The sequence below is a fragment of the Cyprinodon variegatus genome, unplaced genomic scaffold, assembly GCF_000732505.1.
Source record: "Cyprinodon variegatus isolate N-32 unplaced genomic scaffold, C_variegatus-1.0 Scaffold98, whole genome shotgun sequence".
Classification (NCBI taxonomy): Eukaryota; Metazoa; Chordata; class Actinopteri; order Cyprinodontiformes; family Cyprinodontidae; genus Cyprinodon; species Cyprinodon variegatus.
This window is the reverse complement of record NW_015150551.1, coordinates 587,243-610,263: the sequence shown is the minus strand read 5'-3', so window position 1 is coordinate 610,263 and position 23,021 is coordinate 587,243. Positions and strand designations below refer to the sequence as shown.

The 23,021-nt window shown below is 39.3% G+C and overlaps 1 protein-coding gene across 1 annotated transcript in view; it reads right to left on the bottom strand.

Annotated features, from left to right (window-relative positions):
- Positions 1-1,371: 1,371 nt before the first annotated feature.
- Positions 1,372-23,021, bottom strand: part of LOC107084370 (juxtaposed with another zinc finger protein 1) — a 23,464-nt gene continuing 1,814 nt past the window's right edge. Inside the window, exons 2-5 of the mRNA XM_015374177.1 lie at positions 11,695-11,767; positions 5,704-5,900; positions 4,060-4,229; positions 1,372-1,936 (exon numbers count right to left, since the gene is read on the bottom strand). Coding sequence (XP_015229663.1) covers positions 1,760-1,936; positions 4,060-4,229; positions 5,704-5,900; positions 11,695-11,767 — 617 coding nt within the window. The 3' untranslated portion in view covers positions 1,372-1,759. The remainder of the gene's footprint in view (positions 1,937-4,059; positions 4,230-5,703; positions 5,901-11,694; positions 11,768-23,021) is intronic.

The window sequence follows — 23,021 nt, the reverse complement described above, 5'->3', positions numbered from 1 at the left end:
ACAACTGGACAATCCGATCCGTAAGGAGTCGATCCGGCAGCAGAAACATGAAACACACACGTACTGTAATACTCTATGCTGATGAAGATACTGCTGAAAAACACGCGCGCCATAACCAACTGGAATGCTGCTCACTAAAACACGCACACACAACAGGTTGGAGATGATAATCTCTTAAATACAAATGCATCCTCCTCTTCTGAAAGCATGCACCAAGACATTCATCCATGCACGCTTTGGAGGCGCCAGGAAGGAGAAGAGCGTCTCCCAACGTTCGCGGACCTCCAGCGTTAAAAAAACAAAACAAAAAAAAAAACATCACAACCCCACCCCCCCCTCATCAGGCACATGGTATGGTCAATGTTTGGCAGTGGAGAGCTGTTGGCAACCATCATGGAAACAACATGAAGAAAAAAATAAAAATAAGTTGGCAACTGGAATACATTAGGATGCTGGGCCTGCTCTGGAGGCCGAGCGAGTGGAGCACAGCTCTGGCACTATGAACGATGGCTCTACCTGCTGATAGGAGCCGTCACGGTCTCTTCCTGATCAGAATGTGAAAGAACGGAAGAAAAAAAAGAAGTACTGGCTCATAATCTTCATATCAGCCAGCTGTTTCACAACAAAAATAAATGTCAGAGAATCCAGCATAAACCAACTAATAAAACGAGTCAAAAGCCTTCGAAATGAATCCAGATTCTCCTGCAGCAGCATCGCCTCAAACCCAAAAGTTTAGCAAAGTAAATCTTTTAACTGGATTAAACTGGACTCAGATCAGGGTACCTATTATTGGCACTGCTAGCTTAGGGATGAAGAACATTTGCTCAGTTCTTCATCTTCCTCCAATGTAAACGTGACGAGCATCTTAGCTGATCTGCTGAAAGAACAAAGCACTTCCTTTAACGGGTGAACTTGCTGGACTAGCCGTCTACATGCCAACTGTTCGGTTTTTCCTTTTTTCACCATCGCTTCACACTGGGGCATCTGTTACTATGAACTTTGGTAAAAAAAATTGAATTTAACAATAAGAGATTCTGCTGCTGCTAAAAAGCTTTTGCTATCCTAACCAGGGCTGTCAGCCAATCAGAAAGAAAGAAAACCCCTCCATCTAAAACACTGGTAAAAATAGATCTATCAAATAAAGCTTGAAAATAAAGTAACTATTTATGAATATGCTCATGAATACTTTTATATTTCTTTATGTACATAATTGTTTATATAATCAATATATCTGTTCTCACTATTATCTCGACTCCTGCTCTTAAACTCCCCCGATCTGAGTCGGGAGTCGACTCCTTCCTGCTCGGAGACGAGCGGGAAGAGGGAGGGGGGGAAAAAGGCAGGAGTCGCTTTCCTATATCACCCCTTTTGTTTTTTTCAAAAGGTCTCCACTTTTTCCCGCATCCTTTGTTTTTTTGTCTTTTCTTTCTGTTGTTTTTTACAGTTAGCACCTTATGCAAGTAAAACAGTTGAAAAATAATAATAATAATAATAATAAAATGATAGCATATACGAATGTGCAAATGTACGTCAATAAAAAAATACTACAAAGATACATTTTTGTTTTTCAAAGAAAATAATACAAGTGATAATATGTGGATAGGATAAAAGAGTAATGCAAAAAAAAAAAGAAAAGTGACAAAACATAGAAAAAAAAAATTTAAAGCATGCACTTGATCCTTTAGTGTTTGGGATGTAAGGAGGGTCGGGGACAGGGCTCATGTTTTGGGGGTAGCGGACTGGTTGGAGCCCGCAGCTTCTAGCCTTGAATCTTGCGGAGGATCTCGGTTGAGACGGGCGGGTGGAAGTTGATGGTGTGGTGCCGCAGACCCTGCGACGTTTTGTAGCTCTTTCCGCAGCGACACTTGAAGGGTTTCCTCACACGGATCTGTGTGCGGTGGCCGTTCTTGGCGTGGTATTTGATGCCGTTCACGTTCTGGTGGAATATAAGAGGAGGCAGGAAAGGAGTTGTTTTATTATCGATATAAAGCTAAATCTATTGGAAATACTTAGAAATATATAACTAAAGAGCATGTGGATACATTAATACAAACAAAAATAAATTACCATATTTTCCATAATATAAGGGCCACCTAAAAGCCTTCAATATTCTCAAAAACCTACAGTGTGCCTTATAATCTGGTGCGCCCTATGTTTGGATCAAGATTAAGCTTCAAAAGGTCTTGCAACTATGGGGAGCAACAGCCGACTCCATTTTCTCCAGTTGAAGAAGTAGCGCAAGGTGCATACTGGGAAGTATCATTTCCATTTGTGTGTGTTAAGACCCCATAATGGCTCCTTTCAAGAGACACGCGTACGACGCAGAGTTTCAACTCAATGTTAGCAGTTATGCAGTTAAACATGGGAATAGAGCAGCAGCTCGTGAATTAAACATTAATGAATCAATGTTGTGGAAGTGGAGGAAGCAAGAAGATGATCTACGCCAAGTAAAGAAGACTAAACAGGTTTCCGAGGTAACAAAGACGGATGGATAGAGCAGTGGATGAAGGAAGGTGACCACAGGTTCATTAAGATGGGGAGATGGCGCCGAACGACATACGCCACTATCTGCCAGCGGGTAGTAAATGCCTGGGCTGATAAATCAGTCTCAACTGTGGTCTGAGGTTTCAGGAAGGCAGGAATTGTCACTGAACAGTCAGACAACAGGAAAGACATTGAAACAAATAATAAAGACATTGATGAGATGGAGTCGGCCATGTTGGATCCCATGTTAACCCAACTGTTCAGTTCAGACACTGAAGAAGAAGAATTCCAGGGATTCAATGATGAGAAAGGAACTATTAAATTATATATTTTAAGTTTCTTTTGTTTGTTAACAGCTGAAGAAGGTTGGTCATATTGTAAATAATATATTAATAAAGTTTGGATTATTTTTTTGACTGTTCTATTGACATTCTCTTTAGCGCAGCTGCATTTAGTGGGTGTGTAACGTTAACCCAGCCACTACTGTAGCTTCTATTCTATGCGCTATAGTGCTGCACGCCTTATATATGAAAGAAATGTTGAAATAAGCAATTCATGTGCGCCTTATAGTATGGAAAATACAGTTTTTAATAACACAGAAAATTCAAGTGGGGATATTTTTAAAGCAAAAAAAAAACAAAAGTGGCTGCGACGTTCAGGAATCTCTTCTAATAGATATTTGTAGAGGCATGTGCATTTGCATTTTCCCCCTTCATCTAAAAAAAAAAAAGTACATCACATCAAGCCTACCATTCCCACGGAAGTGGCGTCGTCATGCTGTGGGTATGACCTCGTTAGGAACCACTAGTTTGTACAGATTTCAGAAATGCTTTGCATTAAGCTCCCAGTCGTTTCACTCATCAACTCTTCTATGGTTTGCAGATTAGAGGCGTCGCTTCCTGCAAGTTAATTGGAGCAAATTTCTCCCAGCTTCACAATCGCTGGTTTGCTTCCAGGATTTATAAATCCACCTTCCATAAACTTGTTAGCTCCCCTGCTGCTGAGTAAGATCATGATGCTGCCTCCATGTTTCACAGAGGACAACATGCAGTTTATTATTTCTCCACACAGCAGGATAAAAAATGTCTGGATTTTTTTTTGGGGGATGAATGCAAATCCATGCTAAAATGTTTTAGGTTTAAACTAGATAATTACATCCTTTCCCAGCTGCAGTCTGAGGAAGCTTAACTGCCCGTTAATTACTATTGCGCAAAAAGTATTTGATTAAGTCAATAAAACCTAAACCTTTCAGTTTAATAGCATTTATTAGCACAGGAGGACCGTTTGTTCCACTAAAAGGTCCACAAAGAGAAATATCAAACACTGTCTATTCATTTAGATGCTGGGACAGCGAGCTGAATGAGGTTCCTGTTACAAGCTGCATTAAACATCAGCCAAAGCAAATGCATCATGATATATTTATCACTGCTTCCAGGGCTTTCTGAAGTTCCAGATCCTTCCAAGCAATCGGTCCAGACATGTGATACGCACACAAAAGCTGCACTGTAGATTGAATCGCAGCAGAACACCTCACAGAGCACGGCTGAGGAGGCCTGCTCATTAATCCAGCCTTACCTTGTATCTCTTCTTACATCCCGGGACGGGGCAGGCGAACGGCTTCTCCTCGCCACCGTTCATGCACATGGAGCTCAGGATGGACTCGGAGCTGATGGCGCTTTCTGTGGTCCACGACTCGTCGCTGTCTGACTCCTCGTAGTCTACCTCCTCCTCGTCATACTCGCTGCCTGGAGCCACCGGGGACGAGAAAAGCATTACAGACTATGGATGGGACTGCAGCCCATAAAAAATGGATCATGCGGGTGGATTTTGCCACAGTTTTCACATGTTTAACCTAAACTGTTGCAGCTCTGCTCATAAGTTTAGAGCTTTTCTCCTGCTGGGAGGTAAATCTCTGCTTTAAAAAAAACAGATTGAAGAAAGACTGGAACGTGAGCCACTGCAGTATCTTATTTCAAGTGCATACTATCTAATTATGTTATTTTAAGAGCAAAAATACCAATTCCATTGGAAAATAATCTAATTTACCTGCTCAGATTAACGATAAACAACTATTTTAAGAAATATTTTAGGTATTTATAGATCATGTCTGAATTGTGGTCTGCATCTGAGACCAAAACATGGTAATAAATTAAGAAAAAAAAAAAAGCATATTAATGAGTTAGAATGGTCTAGTCCAAGTCTAGGCTCAGATCCAGTTGGGCATTTCTAGTAAGGTGTGAAAACTCATGTTTTGGTAAAAAGCAGCGAGCACCAATTTCACTCTCCTGTCCTCAAAACAAGAGCTGATTTAGGAGAAGCTGCAAAATAGGAATGCCACACTTTTCAGATTTTTTTTCTTACAACATACAATGAACTCAATGGTTGAGTAAAAATAAAACAAATGCATCTGAATGCTTGTGGTTACTTTATAGGAACGCCGTTTGGTGTTTTCTAAAGTTACTTTTCCTCAAGTTGGAAAACCAAATATGGCGTCTGGGTGTGAGAGCTTGTTAGTCAAACGCCCCAGAAAAAGGGATCATTAAGTGGGAGGGATACCCACTGCTCTGCTTGGTGGTGGGAAAGGGGGGGGGGTGCTTTTCTTGATGCACGACATTCCATTCACACTCTCTCACACACACACATCCAGATGCATCCAAATACCTGAACGGTTCAGAAACACAAACATCCAGAGCCAGTGACCCCCCGCCATGCAACAGGAAATGCTGCGCTGCGACCTGAGGAAGTGGATGGCACCTTGGCACATGTTGAAAGAGGCTGTGGGTTTGTGTGCGCTTCTGGACCGGCTCGGGCTGGAATTAGACATCTGCTCCTGGCCTGTGCGGCGCTCAGCCCCATGCGAACGCAGAGCGGGGCAGCTGCTGTGTAATTAGCGAAGTGTTGACTGGTTTGCTCGCTGCAGGAGCTGCTAAAGCAAACACACACTGCAGCGGATGACGACAGATTTTCCCTTCGGTTGAAGATGGATACTAAACAGAACCCTGTGCTGGTACTTCACTCCATCCAATCATTTGTTTACACCGCGTTGTAAAAATATCAACTCTGTGCTTTCTGAATGTAATCCAATTATTGCTGTTATCAGATGTGTGTTACGCCCCGAGGGGCCAGTTTGCAGGAATCCCTGTCAGTACGACACTTAACTTCCCAATGTCATTTACAAGCAACTGGTTTGTCGTTTCTCTCCAGAGAACGCTCCCCTACCTGTAGGTGTGCTGCTGCGGAATGAGGAGGACGGGGTGATGGGGGGCGTGACGGGAGGCGTCAGGTTGCCGCTGGTGTGGCGTGGCGGCGTGGCCGTGCTGTTCCTGGAAATGCCGCCGGTGATTGAAAGGGACAGCTTGGGCGTGGCCTTCTTCTTCAGGGTTTCCTGCTCGCGGCGTGCTGCGTCCGTCATGAACCTGGGGACACGCAAGGAGAGCCGCTGGTTATAAAATACCTGAAAAACAATGAATCCTAAAAAAAAAAAAAAAAGTACAACCTCTAAATTACCAAACTACTGCAGGAGGCCACAAATATATTTAGAATCAAACACTATGATGAATTTCATTAGGGTTTCACATCATAGATCAACACCACATAGAGTGAATCAGCAGGAAAGACCTCCATCCTAGATAAAAACATTTACATTCAGCTCAGCTGTAACTATTGGTATAGTCAATAAAGGGTCTAAATAAAAAGCTAAATCAACTTTCTGAGCTTTTAACTATACTGTAATGCTGTTCCTTCATCAAAATTATGCCTAGAGGTATTCTGCCTGATTCATGCATGCCTGAGTAATCCCCATTAATTCTGTTCTGTGAGCAGCAGCCCCTCCCTGTCCTGGAAGAACGAGAGGCTCCAACAGGTCTAGTAGGACAGAGTTAATTAGAAATACACAGATCTTTAAGATATCAAAACTGAGAGGAACGGCGGGTTCCGATCCAAAACTAGTGTTTAATGAATGAATCTTGAACATGGCCATATGTGTGACTTGATCTAAAGGTAACTAAAGAAACGGTAAAAAATGAACCCATATATACATTTCCACTAGCTGCTATGGCCTCTGAATTATAACGTAACTGTAGCTTATTTCTAAGACCTGAAAATAGTTCTTAGTCTTTTTTTAGGCTGCCTAAAGAAGAGCCGACTTGCCAGAGGTGGTATGATACACCAATGTCATAGAAATGGCAAATTTATAAAAGAAAAATACTAATAAGGCAACATTTCATCATTATATATATATATTCCAATTGAGTATGGAATCATTAAAGGTATAGTGGAGGATTTTGACAAATTTTTTAAAAGACTTGCTCTCTCCACATGCGAGAGCGAGCCCAAGCCCACTCTGTTAAAAAGTTGCCGTTCTCTTAGCTCATACAAGCTTACTGTGTGCCAAGGTCTAGCCTGACGTAGTTCTACTCAATTCTAGTTAGAATATGAGTCTGATACTGCTCCATAGAGCTGTGATTATGGGGCGTGTTTCGAACGAACTAGGAAAAAAAATGCCTCTGCACTCAATTGGATAGACCTACAACCAATAAGAGCAACGGAGTGCGTGACGTATGTTAAGCGACGCATAGTTGTTGTTGTTGACCAAAAATCAAAGCGTGCAGTTGCACGCCTAGAATAAGAAGATGAGCCTTGATCGCGTTTCTCTGTTCCTCTTTTAAAATTAATTTGCTGTCGATACACACCTCAACACCATTGTTGTTGTCCCCCATGCGCGCTTTGGTCACGTGGTTGATTACGTTACTGTTGATCAACTGTCCATCATCGTATAAAGCCCGCCCTGACAATTTGATTGGCCCGCCAGATATTGTGCGAGCATACTCGTGCTACTACTGAGCAATGCCAGACCGAACTTCCTGACCTCAAACGTTGTGGGCGGGACTAAGTTCGGAATGGCACCCAGGCTAGCAAAGGTCCGCCCTAACGCCTAAATCCCTCAATCACTATATAGAGCGGGGACTATATAGTAGACTTGATAGCAAACTCAGTTAAATGACCGTTCAGACAGATGATCACTACTTTTTGCTTCGTTGGTCATGTAACTCCTCCTCCACTGCGGGTGCCTGCGCCATCTTTGTTATTAGTCGCCACTGTCGGGTAGCCACAGCCTATGGTGACTATGACAGCAAATATCTGCCTCTTCTGAGGCCTTTCTTTTCTCCCCATACACTTCGTAGACACTTTTTCCCTTACGACCCTCGGCCATTTTCAAAGAACCGTGGTGAGAAAGGTGAGCTTCAATGACTGTCTGAAACCATAGCTCACCACACATATACCCCTGAAAGTGTGTATGGACAGGTAGCTAACTGGGAACAAGCACGTAGGACAGCCTCTGGTAAACAAATCACCAGAATGATTGAAAACTAGGAGGACCACTTATTTAGATGATCCACCCGGAAATAAATGATCGTCCTCTATACCTTTAAAGGAGTCATAACCTGGTATCTTGTAGGTACAGTCCATTTGAAACCGACTTTAAACTCACGTTAATCATTTTAGGAGAAACAAAATGTAATAGAGTTCATTTTTACTCTTTTTTTCATGTCTGTTTTCTTTTTTTCTTGCGAGGGTTTGCACCAGAATTTTACAGCTTTGATGGAATCACCTCTTTAGGTGGAACAGAGAGGGAAGCTGCGCTCTCTGTGGAGCTTTTGAAGCCACTCTCACCCAGCAGGTTTTTAATTGAAGCCCAACACTAAGATGCATGCTTTACCCGGAAAAAGTCAGATTTCCAGGTGATGAATTTAATTCATTTTGGGGTTTGCCTATCCCACTTTCCTCTTTGCAACATAGCTCACAATTCCCTTCTGTAAAATTTTTTATTTTTTTTTACATCCTGTCACAGTTTTAATTGGATTTAGCTCTGGACTTTGACTAGTCCATTCTAGAGCATAAATCTGCTCTGATCTGTGCTTCATGTTTAGGGTAGCCTTCCTGCTGGAAGATTTTCAGGATCTCTTCCAAGACTGCCAATAATTTAACTCTATAAACCTTCCCATCAGATTTGGCCATCCTCTCTAGTCCAAATAAAGAAAAGCATCCCCACAGCATGACATAACTGTAGAGATTGTGTGTTTAAGGTGTTAAGAAATAGTAATTTGAACTATTTTTTTTAAAGGTGTCAAAATAATCTAATTTGGACCTCCTTTTAATTTATAACTATACTCTAACATATCTTGGTTTGAAATCTTGACAAAACACCTTGACTTACTTTTGTGACCTGTGTAAAAAAATAAAACAAACAGCATAACAAACACAGATCCATGACCTCATTATCTTTTATCCAAAAGGCTGCAGCAGTTTCACAACGGGTAAGATGTCAGCCAGGTTAATGTACTGCTGCACCGATACATCTGGGTGTGTTGAAGACAGGAATAACACCAGTTCAAGTAAATCAATGATGAATTATGGTATGAGTTTATCGTTATGTTGTAAAACTGATGTTATCTGTTCCTGATCATCTCTTAAAGACACTAAAGATATGCTTACCCTCAGCTGGAGGCGACGGGTTTTAAGTTGAGGCGTTGTGCAATTTCTGACAGATCAAAGCTTTTATTTTGTAGGTTTTCTAAAAAGGTTTATATTTACTTTTTTACTTAAGAGGGGCACAAAAAAACTCAAATTAAAGGAAACAATAATATTTTTAACTGAAATACTAAACCATCACACCTATAACGGTTCCCACAGAATAAATCGATCCAAATGATTTCTGTTGGCTATATTCTTTAGGTTGATCCAGGTGTCAGTGGGTTTTATTTTGACATGTCATGAGGTGTGCTCTGGTCAAATCAAACTCTCCAAAAGATATTTTAGTTAAAAAAAAACTGAAGGTGAAGAGGATAAACACTAAAAGGATAAACATGTGGAAAAAGCACATCATCCCTTCTGCTAAGCATAGTGGAGGCTCTATAATGCCTGATATATATTATCAGGTAAAGATCAGTTGATTGTAACAGGGTTTATACAGGAATTAGCAACTCTAATTTAATGCTCTTTTAATGCTCTTAAAAATTATTTTAATGCAACAAGTACCCATGACTCTCATATATACACAGCAAATTCCTTCTTCATCTTTACTGTCGGCAGGCTAAAGTTCCTCGATTTCCAGCCGCTTTTTTTGAAATGAGCATTTTCCCCATTCTACAGCTTTTTCTCCAACTTGAGCCTCTTTTCCGAACATACGGCTTGACGATCAGCCGGAAAAATTTCTGCGGTTCCGCGCAAATATATTGCGATATATTTGCATATTTGCAAATATATATCATTTAAGAAATTGTTTTTATAAACATTTTTCTTATTTAAATACAGCATTTTTTATGCAGAAATAATCACATTTAATGAATTTTAATGCCAATTAGGGCCTTACTTAAAAAAAAAAAATTATTTAATGACTTTTAATGATTTTTAATGACCCGCGGAAACCCTGTGTAATGATAACTGAACAATCTGGAGACAATAAGTACGGTCTGATAAAAAAATAAAATAAAAAAAACTGCATTGATCAGAACTAAATATTTCACAAAAGTTTCCTCTTTTATGTTATTATGTTACAATATAGCAGCAGATCTTAGAATATTCTAGCTTTGTTTATATTTCAAACTTTTAATGTCACATTTTTGTATTTTCTCCAATTGCAATAAGATTAAATTACCGGTAAAACTGAATTGAAAAAAAAAAAATAGTCGATCAATTTTCTGTTTATGAAGATTTAATATTTTGGAAAACATTGTTTTTTTCCCCATCGATGCACTTCTTTGGGGCCCCCTAGCCGAGTGAGAGCAGTTCATCACTTTTGTTCTTAGATGTATGATCATAACAAATAAACCAGCAGACCGTGTAAAACTACTAACAGCAAACATTTACTTTTTAAATTTCCATCACTTGTTGAAAGAAACAGTTTTACAAGAATATTTAGAGCTTAAATGTGGTTTCCCTTTAAATTAAGGTCGCCTGCCAGATGAAATGATTGAACTAAAAGCTTGGTTGTCACAGTAAGGTATGTTATTTGCCATTTTAGTATGAAACCTAAGTGAAGCAAAAATAGATTCATCTGAATTGGTAAAAAAAAAAGAAAGATTATTGGTAAAAAAAAAAGAAAGATTAGATTTTTCAGCTAATAAATATATATATATATATATATATATATATATATATATATATATATATATATATATATATATATATATATTCTACAATACAACCTTATCCTATAAAAAAAGGCATTAAAAACCATAAATAATAAAACTTTTACATATACAAATATGTTTTTCTTTTTAACTATGATGAAAAATGTGCCCTGTTGCCTCCTTTTTGAGTGCTTTATTAGCAAAAGCATGGGTAGAGCGTCAGCCTCCATTAGTAGAGTTTAAAGCATGTAGTTCTTTATCAAAAGTCTGAGATGTTTAATACATTCTGAAGGCCAACATTATTAACCCTGAGCCCTGATTTTTTACTTGGTTTAGCCTTTCTGTTATCTGCTGAATGTCATACTCTCTCTTTTGTCTAGTCTAATATATACATTGTCAGATTTCTGGTAAAAAAAAAATTAAATTAAATATCTGAGTGGTTTATAAAATTTCTCTCTCCTAATAAAAAAGGTGTTAATCTAAAATGAGTCCCACCAAATGTTGGCTTATAACGAATTGCTTCATATTCCTTTTGTTTAATTTAATTATTTTAATCTATTACAGCTGCACAAGCTCAGACGCCTTCATCCCCTCTCCCTTTTTTCGTAGACAACCACACGTTTCTCGATAAAACACCACCCAGCCACTTAATAAACCTCCCTGACACCACGGACAATAAATAAAGATGACATTTACGACCTCACCGCCAGAGCAATCATCCCTAAAAACAAACTTATCACAACCTGCTTCAGTGTTGCTTCTTGTAGTAATTTGATGGGGCATTAAGTGAGATGCGACACTGGTTTACCGCAAAGCGAAAAACACACAAATGCTCGGCACAACTGGCCGATATGCTGCCTCTGGCAGCTCAGAGAGCCAAGGGTGATTATCATGTGTGGTTTTTCTGCACCGTTTATGTTTTTTTTTTTCTTGTGGGTGAGTCATAGCTATGGGAAGACATAACTCATCTGAAATCCTAAAGTCACTTGAGCTCGCGCATGAATGCAGATTTATAGGAGTGGAGCAATGCTGCCCTCTTTAGCTGCACACTTCTACACCTTTTGGTGACTTTGCATACCTGTTGATGTAGCTTAGGGCGAGGTATGTGGGCTGCTGTTGCTCCTGCTTCTCCAGAACCCTCGGATCCGTGTCTGAGGGAGAAACAGACAGATGGGGTTAATCACTTCTTTTGCTTATGGAGGGAGAGCGTAGCTGTTTCATATATAATGATTCTCCCTACAAGACATGCCTTGTAGCTCTTTTCCACCTACTTTCACGAAAAGTGAATGAAAACTCAAATTAAGCCAAATCAGATCGAAAAGCAAGGCCTTTCCAACCCTGCAGCACTCTGTCTGCCAAGATATGACAAAGAGGAAAGACAAAGCAACCGGTTGGAGTCAGTGATGAATGTGCGGTGTGTTAGTCAACAGGCGTGCTCAGGCATTTTTTCTAACTGACTTGCTAAGTCAGTAACACAACAGTAGGTAACTTCCTGTGCCTGAGGCTGGTACTGTTAACTTCAAAGTCCAGCCTCCTGATGGTTGGAAAACGGGAGCGGGCGAGCAGGAAAACACAGCAACCGTGAGCTACCAGTGCCATCAAGTGTTCAGTCTAAGAACAGTTTAAGAAGAAGCTGTATTTACATCATTTGTCATGCTAAGGACACTACTAAACGTTTTAGAGTGAATGTTTTAGAGACCAACACTCCAAAAGGAATATTTCATGCAGGTTTTATTCCCAAACAAATGACAGTTATTTTCATTCTAATACACCTAAAATAATCTAATCATATTATTAGTAAACAAAAGCTTAAGCATAGTGGTGGAAGCATCATGCAGATGAGTGAAGAGGTAGAGATAAATACTGAGAGTGGTGCAGAGGTCCGACTTGAAGCAGCTTAATGACTAAGATTGAAGACTATTTCTGGCGTAGAATGGTCCAGATTTGAATCAAATGGAATCAAATAATCCCTACCGAGGCTTCAAAATAAACCGTCAAAAATGCTCTGCAGGTAATCAGACTGAATAGCAAAACATTTAGTTTTCAGCATTGTTTTTTTTTTAAATGCATCTTAAGTTTTTTTATTGTCATTATGGCATAACTTTCTGCCCTTTGACAAGAACTCTCAATAAAAAAAGAGTTTCTCAAATCTCAGTGGGAATTTCCTGGTTAAATAAAGGTTGGATAAAATGTTGGAGGTTGTTAATTACATACCCTCAAAACCTTGCAGCTTTAATTACAGCGAAAGGTGGTTCCGACTGATGCATGCCACACTTTTGAGATTTTTTAATTTGTTGATATAAAAAAAAGTCATATCTTCCTTCCACTTTATAAGTTTGCATTTTCTATCTTTCAATTTATTACATAAAAATCTATTCTGAGGCTACAAAATGAAAAGAGGGATGAATTCATGTGCATGGCGCCTTAAGAGCGTTTCTAGCTGCATACCTAATGGCTTGCAGATGTATCACAAGTGAAATCTGAGGACGCCTGGACGCTCCTTCAAGTTAAGCCCGCTGCTCTGTGCGCTGGCCTTCACACCCATTTGGTTTTCAGGCTTTCACACCTCATAATTAAAAAAAAAAAAAACAGACTTCCCACAATGCAGAAGAACACCAAGGAGGACCAGCAAACAAATAAAGTGGGTATAAAAAAATAAAAAAATAAGACGCATGCTCCTTCTGCTGTTTACGCTGCACAACAGCAAACCACAGACTCCCTACAGCGAAGGACTTAGGCCAGGAAAGACCAAAGAATCAGCCTATAGATTTGTGAACACAAACAAGATTGCACACACATAGAAAGGAGGTGGTCCACAGAGGTGGTCTCTGAAAGTATTTTATAGCTGAACATCAATAATCTTACCCTATGAGCAGGTTAGACATGTCTGAGAGGGTCGAGTCCTGAGATGTTCCAGACAGAAAGAAAAGCTGCCAGCCACAGTTCTGTTACATCAGTCAGACCTACTTTAGAAAAACTCTTATTTCAAAGAGGTTTAAGTTCAATTTGCCTTGTTTCGTTTTTTTTTACGCTCTCAATTTGCATGTCTGAAAATAAATCAGGTTTGATATAAAAGGCACTTTTTATACTGTCAAATGTTGCACAAAAGGCAAAACAGGAAGGGAAAGAAACCTTCCGCTACTATCTAGCACCAAATTGAGGCCAACAAGAAAAACTAGTGGTGGGACACAATTAAACTTTGAAATGTTTTAATAATTAATTAATCTAAGTTAATTAAAGGGTATTTAAATGATCAAAATGAATGGCATTTTAATTAAAACTCATTTTTTCAGCTCAACAAACTTTTTTCTACACAATCTTTGAACAAAATATTATATAAAGACAACACATATATATTTTATTTTTAATACAGATATTTAGGTTTCTTCAACTATCAGATATGTTGGAAGTTATAACATTTTGCCATTTCTATCAGAAATGCCTGATATTTTCAGTCAGTGTTTTTTTGGTTTACAGCCGACGGACATTTAACAGCAAAACAATGCCGCCAAAACTCATGACACAATAAACAGCAAAGCCACTTTCTAGTGTACTACTAGTGTATTACTAGTGTACATCCTGGATCGTATTCTTAAAGAAAATTCAACATAACTGTTTAAATAATGGTTTGATCATAAAATGTGCCCAAAGTACTGAGGATCCTGGAGGAGTGGGCAGAAAGTGTGATGTCTGTGTGCGAGAAGGAGGGGACGGTGGTAAACTAGTGAACCAGGTGCAGAGACGTCGAGCAGTAGTAAATGTTGACCAAATTTACAACTTCCGCTCACCTAACAGGACAGGATGTTGAAAAGCTCCTGATCCACACGCTGGAAGAGGACAATGTCTGTCACTGGCTTTAAGTTTCCAAATATCATCCTGAATCTTTTTTTTTTTTTTTTATCGCTTAACACAAAACTTTGATCTTTTTTGTTTTGTTTTTTTTTGGTACATTGGTATTCAATTTGTGATTGATGTAGGTTGCTCTTTATTCCAAAACGTAGACCAGAGGCACACTGCTGCCCCCTGGTGAGCAAATACAGTAACAACCGCAAGGTTCTGTACTTAGAGGCCTTTACCTTCCCATGTGTTCGAACCAGGCCAAGAATGCACAGCTTGTTGAGTAGCCTGCTAATTAAGCCCCAGAGAGCCTTTTAACGTGGTTCCAGAGCAGCAGGCAACCGGACGGAGGGAGAGAGAAGGAGCTGAAGAAGACGGGGGGAGCTGGAGGTGTACTTCTCTGTAATTACACTTCCCAGAGGTTTTTTTAGGCCCTGAGACTTCCGAAGGGCTAATGTGTGGGACTGTTTTGAGCGCATGGAGGGGACCTGTGTATGGGGTGACAAGAAGGGGGTCTGCAGACTTCAGCCGGGGGGATGCCAGCCCAGTAACTGCTCAAACCTCACAGGTCATTCAGGAAGAAAAGAGAGCAGCAAACGGTTTCACAAGCACCAATGTGCACGCTTTCCTGTGTCGCACCTCAACGAGGTGGGACTGGAGACGGTCTGGCAACTGGGCCTGGACTAATTGGGTGAAATCATTATTACTCGTCGCCCCCTACAGGGAGTCCTACTTCATACAGGTGCTTTCAGGTAATACAGGAGCGGCAAACTGGAAGATCCCAGATATTTGGATGTCTTCAGACATTTTTTCGTAAACTGCAAAAATTTAATCAAATGCCCTACACACAACAGTTTAACCAAAGGGAAAAGAAGGTAAAATGTTTCTTCTTTCGCAGTTTCATCCTAAAATTGTCAAAATCTTTGAGCTATTTTCTGTGACAACAGGAAAAATTAAGGACTACAACGATGTAATAGAATTTCTTAAAATATTTTTCCTTTTTTTTTTTACTTTATTTTGAAATAACTGACTAGAAACTGATTTAAATCACCCCGGGATTGTGAAGGCTCATTCTAAAACGGAATCTGAAATTATCTTTATCCACTTTTACTGGCTTAGTGGATAAGAATTTGTAGAAAACCCTAAAATTAAATTCTACTTATCTTTTTTTGCAACAACCTAATATCTATTTCCAACTTCATTTGAGTATATTTATGCAGTTTCAGGGGCAAAGTATCAAAAACAAGAAAAGTTGTCTTTTAACAAACCACACTGGCCCCCTAAACCTTCTATCAACTCCCCACTTCCATGAGAGCATATTTGACAAGATATAAAGGGCTATTCACCCTTCAAAATAGGTAAAACAAGAGAAAAGGCTGTTATAGCTTTGTGTTAATAGTGTCTGAAATTAGCCACTTTATTATATATGCAGAGTAGGGATGGGACGATTTATGAAAACCGTCAGAACCGTTCGGTTCGACTGTCTCGGTTCGGTTCGCGTGTGTTTCGTTCGGTTCATGCGCTGCTCCTTTTTCTCATAGGCGAAGCGTTTACACTCCAGAGCAGAAGGTGGCGGTACTGCGACCAAAGCCAACCACCAGTAGTAAACAAGAAGAAGAAGAAGCGAAGCAGCTTAGCCGGGTGTAGCAGGGGAAAAAAATCAGTTGTTGTCGGAATGGCGAGTGGGAAAGAACAGGAGTTGGAAGACGCGCCAGCAGCACTTTATAGGTCTGCTGTATGGGACCGCTTTGCATTTAGAGTGACCTACGATGACGGCGGAAAGAAAGTTGTGGATAAAAGTGCAACAGTGTGCGAGCATTGTGCAACACGTTTTGTTTACGCTAACAGCAACATGACCAACATGTCATGCTAACCCCGAAATCCCACATACTCCGTCAGCAACCCCCGCTCCGCCCCGCTGCGGTCCAGACCGGCTGCTCAGAGCAAAGCCTACAGCGCCCACTGTGGCTTCGTCCGCTCCCCTCTGAGTCCCTTGGAGATAGTAGAGAGCATGCGCGAGATGATTAAATTCAAAGCAGCAAAACATACGGAAATGATCCAGGGTTTCCACGGATCATTTATAATAATTACAATCCATTATTTTTGGGGGGATTTTTTCATTAATTCCATAAATTTTTATGGGATTTCGTTGTAACAATCAACATGTATCGAACCGAACCGAAAACCGTGACCAGAAACCGTGAATCGAACCGAACCGTGGATTTTGTGAATCGTTCCACCCCTAATGCAGAGGGATCAATACCAAAAAGTCAAAAACAACAGAAAAGCACACACAAAAACAGTCTGGCTCTACTTTCTTTAGATTTCATAGCAGTAAGACGACTACCGTGGGTCACACTGGTTGCCCAGCATGCTGCGCTAAATCTGGACTGTCTTTAGCCTTATGAAAGTAAATGCAGATGGATGATGCTTTTCATATGAGGAGAACAGCCTTCAGATAAAATAAATACTCCACATAGCTCCTTAGAGCAAGTTATGAGCGTCAGGTGGTCCCTATTCTAAAGGAGAAATGACAGGAAGCATCCAGCCTCCTTTTCCTACCTCCTTCCTTACTGTGACCAATATTCAGACAACTCTTATCAGGGCTAACAATGACTCACTCACCATTTTGGCTAAAGAGTCCTCACTAGGGGTGGCTACTTATTGTATCATTTATTGTTAGAGTCATATATTTCTAGCCATTATAAGAATTTTAATTTATCATCTTCAGGCTGGCTCTGCTTTATCGTAAACCTCCATCCAAAAGTGTTTGATGATTGCCTGTGAGTAGCGCAGCGAGGGCATTTGGCTAATGATGCTAACAACCTTACATTAGGCTTCTGTAAAGTTGTTTGGCATGAGAATTATAAAATAGTCTCCAGACCAGAACCGGGTCACGGCACAGAAAACTACAAGAGTGTTTTTCCGGCCGGACACAATAGGAGGAGATGACAGAGCCCTAAATTGTCTCAATCACTTAAAGTAAACGCTGGGACTTAGAGGATGATTTATTAATGTTACTTAGTGCTGCTTTACAGTATTCTTGATACAAAACAATTTTAGTGATGACAAAACTAAAATAATAGGCCTCCCTGATGAATTGATTGAATAGCACTTTTTCTTACTATTACATTTACAAAGAATTTATCATATTAATTTCATTCTTTTTTATTAAGATGAAAACTAAAAGGCCTATACTGTGTTGCTCCTTAAAGGATCTTCAGCGGCAAAAGTATTCGACTAAAGCATGAATAAAAATTAGGAAATTATATAAAATTGACATCCTCTTGATTTGCTAATATACATTGGTAAATAGATCATTTAATAATAGTTTGGCCAATTCCCACTGAATGTGGGGAGTGTTGGCCTAGTGGTTAGGGCAGTGCGCTTGTGCTCTGAGAAGGGGACAAGTACCCGGTTCGATCCCCACAGGCTGCACTCTGGTTCCCTGAACAAGCCCCTTAACTCCACACTGCTCCCCGAGCATCGCACAATGGCCGCCCACTGCTCCCCAAGGGGAAGGGTTAAATGCAGAGGTACCGTTCTCCACTGTGAGATCAATTAAGTTCAATTATTTATTATCATTTATGTTGCGTATTTCAATTAGACATTCAAGAGCCAGTTTCACAGCAGCCCACCTTAAAGTTATTTGAAATGAAATCCAATCTCATTCAAGGCATAGATTCCCATTTTTAATATCAATCTGACAGAGGAAGCATGTAAAAGGATTTACTTGGACCTGGATCCTGGTTTATCCTGGAATACCAAGAACTTTGCAGTCTTGTAATCCCAGTTTCCTGCACTCCCCCTCCCCTGCTAGAGGCAGGTACATGCTTGAACAGGTGAGAACAAACACGTGCACAGAGGCACGGTGGCCCTGACTTCATCGCATTCCTCAGCCCTTACCTAGGTGCAACACACAAAGCGTTAAACAACAGCTAAAAAAGCCACAAACTGTAATCACAGTTCAGCTCAGCCGCTTCCTCCTGCATTCACTTGTAATCTGGAATGCAGAGAAGGGGTATGTCATTAGAAGACCGCTATCCTCTCTGCTGGGATGAGGTCAGCGTTGTGCACTCACACATTAACCTCGGTTTGTCACATGAAGAAAGGCGATGGGCTTATCTGGACTGTTTGCTGCCTGGCAGGGCAAGAAGAAGGGCAAGCATAAAGAGTCCAAAGGGGTGCAAGACAAAATGATCCAAATCGGAGGCATTAGTAGAGCTTTAACCAATGTTTGCACACATCTAACATGGCACATGAAATGCCCTGCCACTAGAGGGCAGCAAAGACAGTACCTTTCTAAATGGACAAGCAGTGATTTCTACACCCTGACTTCTGTCCTGTTTGTCTACTTAGCATATTTTACAGTCATCTTAATGCCGCCCCTAATATAACTGATTTATGGCTTCAGCATGCCTGTTCATAATCCTTATAATCACTGAAAAGGTTGCAATCACTGCAATCCGTTATGCACCAGCCTTTAAACAGCTTATTTGAAATCTTAGATGGAAGAAAAGGAGTGATCTGAACTGAGTGAAATCAGTTTATGTCTTGGGGATTCTGAGTCACATAGAACCCCCCAAAATAGGGCAATCAGGTCATATGTCACTGATCCCTCTCCTCTATCCTCACACCCATGCCCCCTGTATTCACTGATGCATATTGATTAAACAGGGAGTGATTATACTGGTGTTGATGACAGGCTGTGGAACAAAGCCAGCAATGGGCCAAATTCATTCATCTAAGAGATCTGGCTAGTAAATCGCTGCTCTGCGACGCTGACGGTTGGAGTCAAAGGTTGAATTGAGAGCCAGATGGGCCTCTGTGTGTTTGTGGGGTTGAGGAAAATAATAAGTCTCTGCATGTTTGTTAGCTTTTATGCTGAATTTGATTATGAGTGGGTTAGCAGAACGCTGTGGATCATCGATTTAAAATCACAAAACAAGAAACGCGGCTCTAATCCCTGCCCTGAGCTTTAATTTTTGGAGTTATGAAGGGATTAACCAGCCGTATGGTTGCAAGGAAGTCATATATAACCCTGTTTTTCACTGTCTCCACTCTTCATCGTGCAATACAACACGACTGGTTGTTATCGCCACTCTTTGTCACCGAGACAGCAGGTGTGCCCCTAACTCAGCCAACACGCTGCCCCCAACCCAGATAGAGTCGAAACTGCCAGTTGCCATGGAGACTGGCTCAATGAAGCATCCATTTTACCCCCTCACCTCCTACAAATGGCCTCCAGAGGATGGATGCATGCCACTAATAATAATTATAGGCTTGATTAGTTTTCCTTTGTGCTTTGCAGCCATACAAAATGCAATAAAAGATTCCCTTACTTCTACGTTCTTTAGTGCATTTAAGTTTAATCTACCATGTAGGATGATGACGTGTTTTAACTATGCTTCAGAACGAGCTGTGAAATTATTAACAATTAAAGCAGGTGACTAATTGGAGTCAAAACAGTCTTTTTACTGATATATAATTGAAAAAAGAAAGCTTTGTCAATGAATTCAATTCAAGCAATTGACTGAACTTGGTCTGACCGCTGCATCGCAAAGTAGGAATAAATAATATTAATAATTAATCCTTATTTTAAAACGTGATTAAATATGTGTTGAAATAATACAATAATTTCAAAAGTTATGTCAAAATACAAACTTTTTATCGTAAACTTTATAATCCTGTGCTTGCTGTTTTGCAGTGTACCCTACCTTGTTTGCAGAGACACAGTAGTAAGGGTTAAACAGACACGAACATCTGATTGGTTGACTTGGACTCTTAAGCCAATCACCTTTAACTGTAGCAGTATAGGACTTTTATGGGTGCTGCTCACACACAGAATATTATTCAGTAAAAAAAAAAAATAGATCTAGAAGATCTAGCCATTTTTTAAAACAAGGATATTTAAAAATGCTTTAATGTAACCATTTATTGTTTATTATTACATTGAAATATGTAGTCATTAAGAGATGAAGCTGATTTGCTTGATGCAGGTACACCGATCACAGTAAGCACATCAAACATCAAAGGAGATTGCTGAAACAACCGCAATAGAGTTAAACAAACTGTCCCTATTTTTTTGGATGGTTGTGATCAGTGAAATAGGTTAAATTAAACTGTAATAAAAACAGCAGAACATTTAGCCTTGCTAACTAGTGAAAACATGCAAAGATAAGTCAACGAATTGGAAATACCCGTGTAGCATTAAAAACATGTTCTCTGAGGTTAATTTGGTACAAAATGGGCTTTCATTTAGTTGGTATAAACATAACAGACTGTGGTTACTGTAGCTGTTTCAGTGATAGATTTATCAGGGTAAGACGGGGACTGCATGAAGAGACATCCATAATTTCTAAAGTCTATCCCACTAGCTTTTCTTATGATCTGGGATTGCTGTAGTTGGAGGTAGGGCTGAACGATTTAGCCAAAAATGTATATTGCGATTATTTTTAACCCAAAATTGCAATTTCATTTCATTTTTCATTTGCACTGACCCCAATCTTGCAAATGTTTCACCCCAGGCTTTCAGTTTTTCAAAGCGTACTTGTGCAGGGTCCATTGTTACAGGAATTTACTGTAACCATTGTGTGAAAAAGTGTTTACTTCTACTTGAATGTATGCTAGCTGCAACTGTCTCTACCTTTCTGTGTGGCAACAGACCCACTTCAAGCATTTAATCAACAAGTAAAGGGCTGGAGGGAGAAATTTAGTGTCTTACTGTTATTAAATATAGTGTGATTAAAAATCAGTGCCTCTGTGATTTGAAATTTGTGGGTTTTTTAAAATTGCGATTATATTGCAAATGTAATTAATTGCCTAGCCTTAGTTGGAAGTGTTTAGGTTAGGTAGGATCAGAAGGAGGACATTAGATCCTTAAAATTCTTAAAAACAAGGCTACAGGTTATTCTGTTTCTAATTTTCTTCTTTCATTGGCGTTTTCGGCAGCATATCTGATAATTTTCAGGCATTGATAGGGCAGACCTTATCCCTATTCCTATCTGATAGGAAAGGATTTGTGCAGCGGTCTGACTCTCTCATAACGTCTAGAAGATTTTAGTTTAAAAAATAAGTGCAACTTTATATAAATAAATGGTGTGAAATTGCAGGAGCAATGTTGCATCCTATACGTGTCATTATCAAAGCTTAAATGAGCGTAGCCATGTACTATGGATAGACAGAACACACACACAGAAAAAAAATACATATATGTATATATATATATATATATATATATATATATATGTATATCCTCAAATAAAACACTAGTGTTTACTTAGTCAATGTTGAGCCTAAAAATATGTTTTTGCGCTGGATGCAACCAGAAAACAAACACTGATGTGCGCCATCTGCTACCAGAATTTCAATCAACTTAGCATTAAAATATGAATGGCCCTGACGCTTAACTCGCACTTCAGTGAACACCAACCTTCATAATATATTCCAAGCACTATTCATCAGTATCACTCTGCATCCGGTATTTTAATGCACTTCTGGGGCAAAAATTTCTTCTAGCTGGCTTGCTATATTTCTCTCTTTTTTTACTATTGGCACACATGCATAATAACATACCCCCAGTCGCATGGTCCTCTTGTGGTAAATATGCAAAACCGCGCAAAAATACCTCCAAACATACATACAGCAAGAATAAAATGTGAAACACAGAAGTCAAATATAATAAGCCAACAGGGCGCCATTATTCTGAAAGCCTTTGTATGCAACTAGGGTGAGCTACTGTTATAGGAGGTATTGGGAGTCAGGGTGCTATTTTGGGATGAAGGGGATACTTTATATTAGGGCAGAAACGATTAATGGGATTAATCTTGATTAAGCAATTATTGAAATAATCGTCAACTAATTTAGTAATCGATTAATCGTTAACTGGAGTAGAGAGACTGTAAAACACGCCTTTAGCTGACAGAGTGATCCACTTAGAGCTGCGCTTATATCAAAATTGTAAAAAATATATATATTTATGAACATTTTGAATTTAGGATTTTTTTTATTTTTTATTTTGTCTATTAAGAAATCCTCAAGTTGAAAAGTTTTAGTTTCACCTGGTCTAATTTTATAAAAAGTCTTTTTTAAGAAACCTTTGGTTATCCAATTAATAATCGATTAATTGAAAAAAAGAAAAAAATCAACAGACTAATAAATTTGCAAAATACTCCTTATATTTATATGAAGGTGAACAGACTAAGAAAAAGACTAAAAGAAAAAAAAAAACAGAACAGGAATAATCTCAGTAAAATGCTTAATTATAATCAATTTAAAATAGCTAAAAACTTTAGAATGCACCTCAATCTGAAAATGATAAAAAAAAAAAAAGATTAAAAAATATATGCATGTATATACGTGATATAAGCATTTATGCATCCATTTGAAATGTTCATATTTTAATAACTTATTATTGCGTTATGAAAATTTGGCTTTTTTACATGTTTCTGGTTTAATCTTTAAATAAACATTTTCAGAAAGAGCAACAAGTAGAAGCTCTGTCTAAGAACATACGTTTTGATCCAAAATGTACACTATGTTTGACAGACAACGGTATAAGTAAGATAT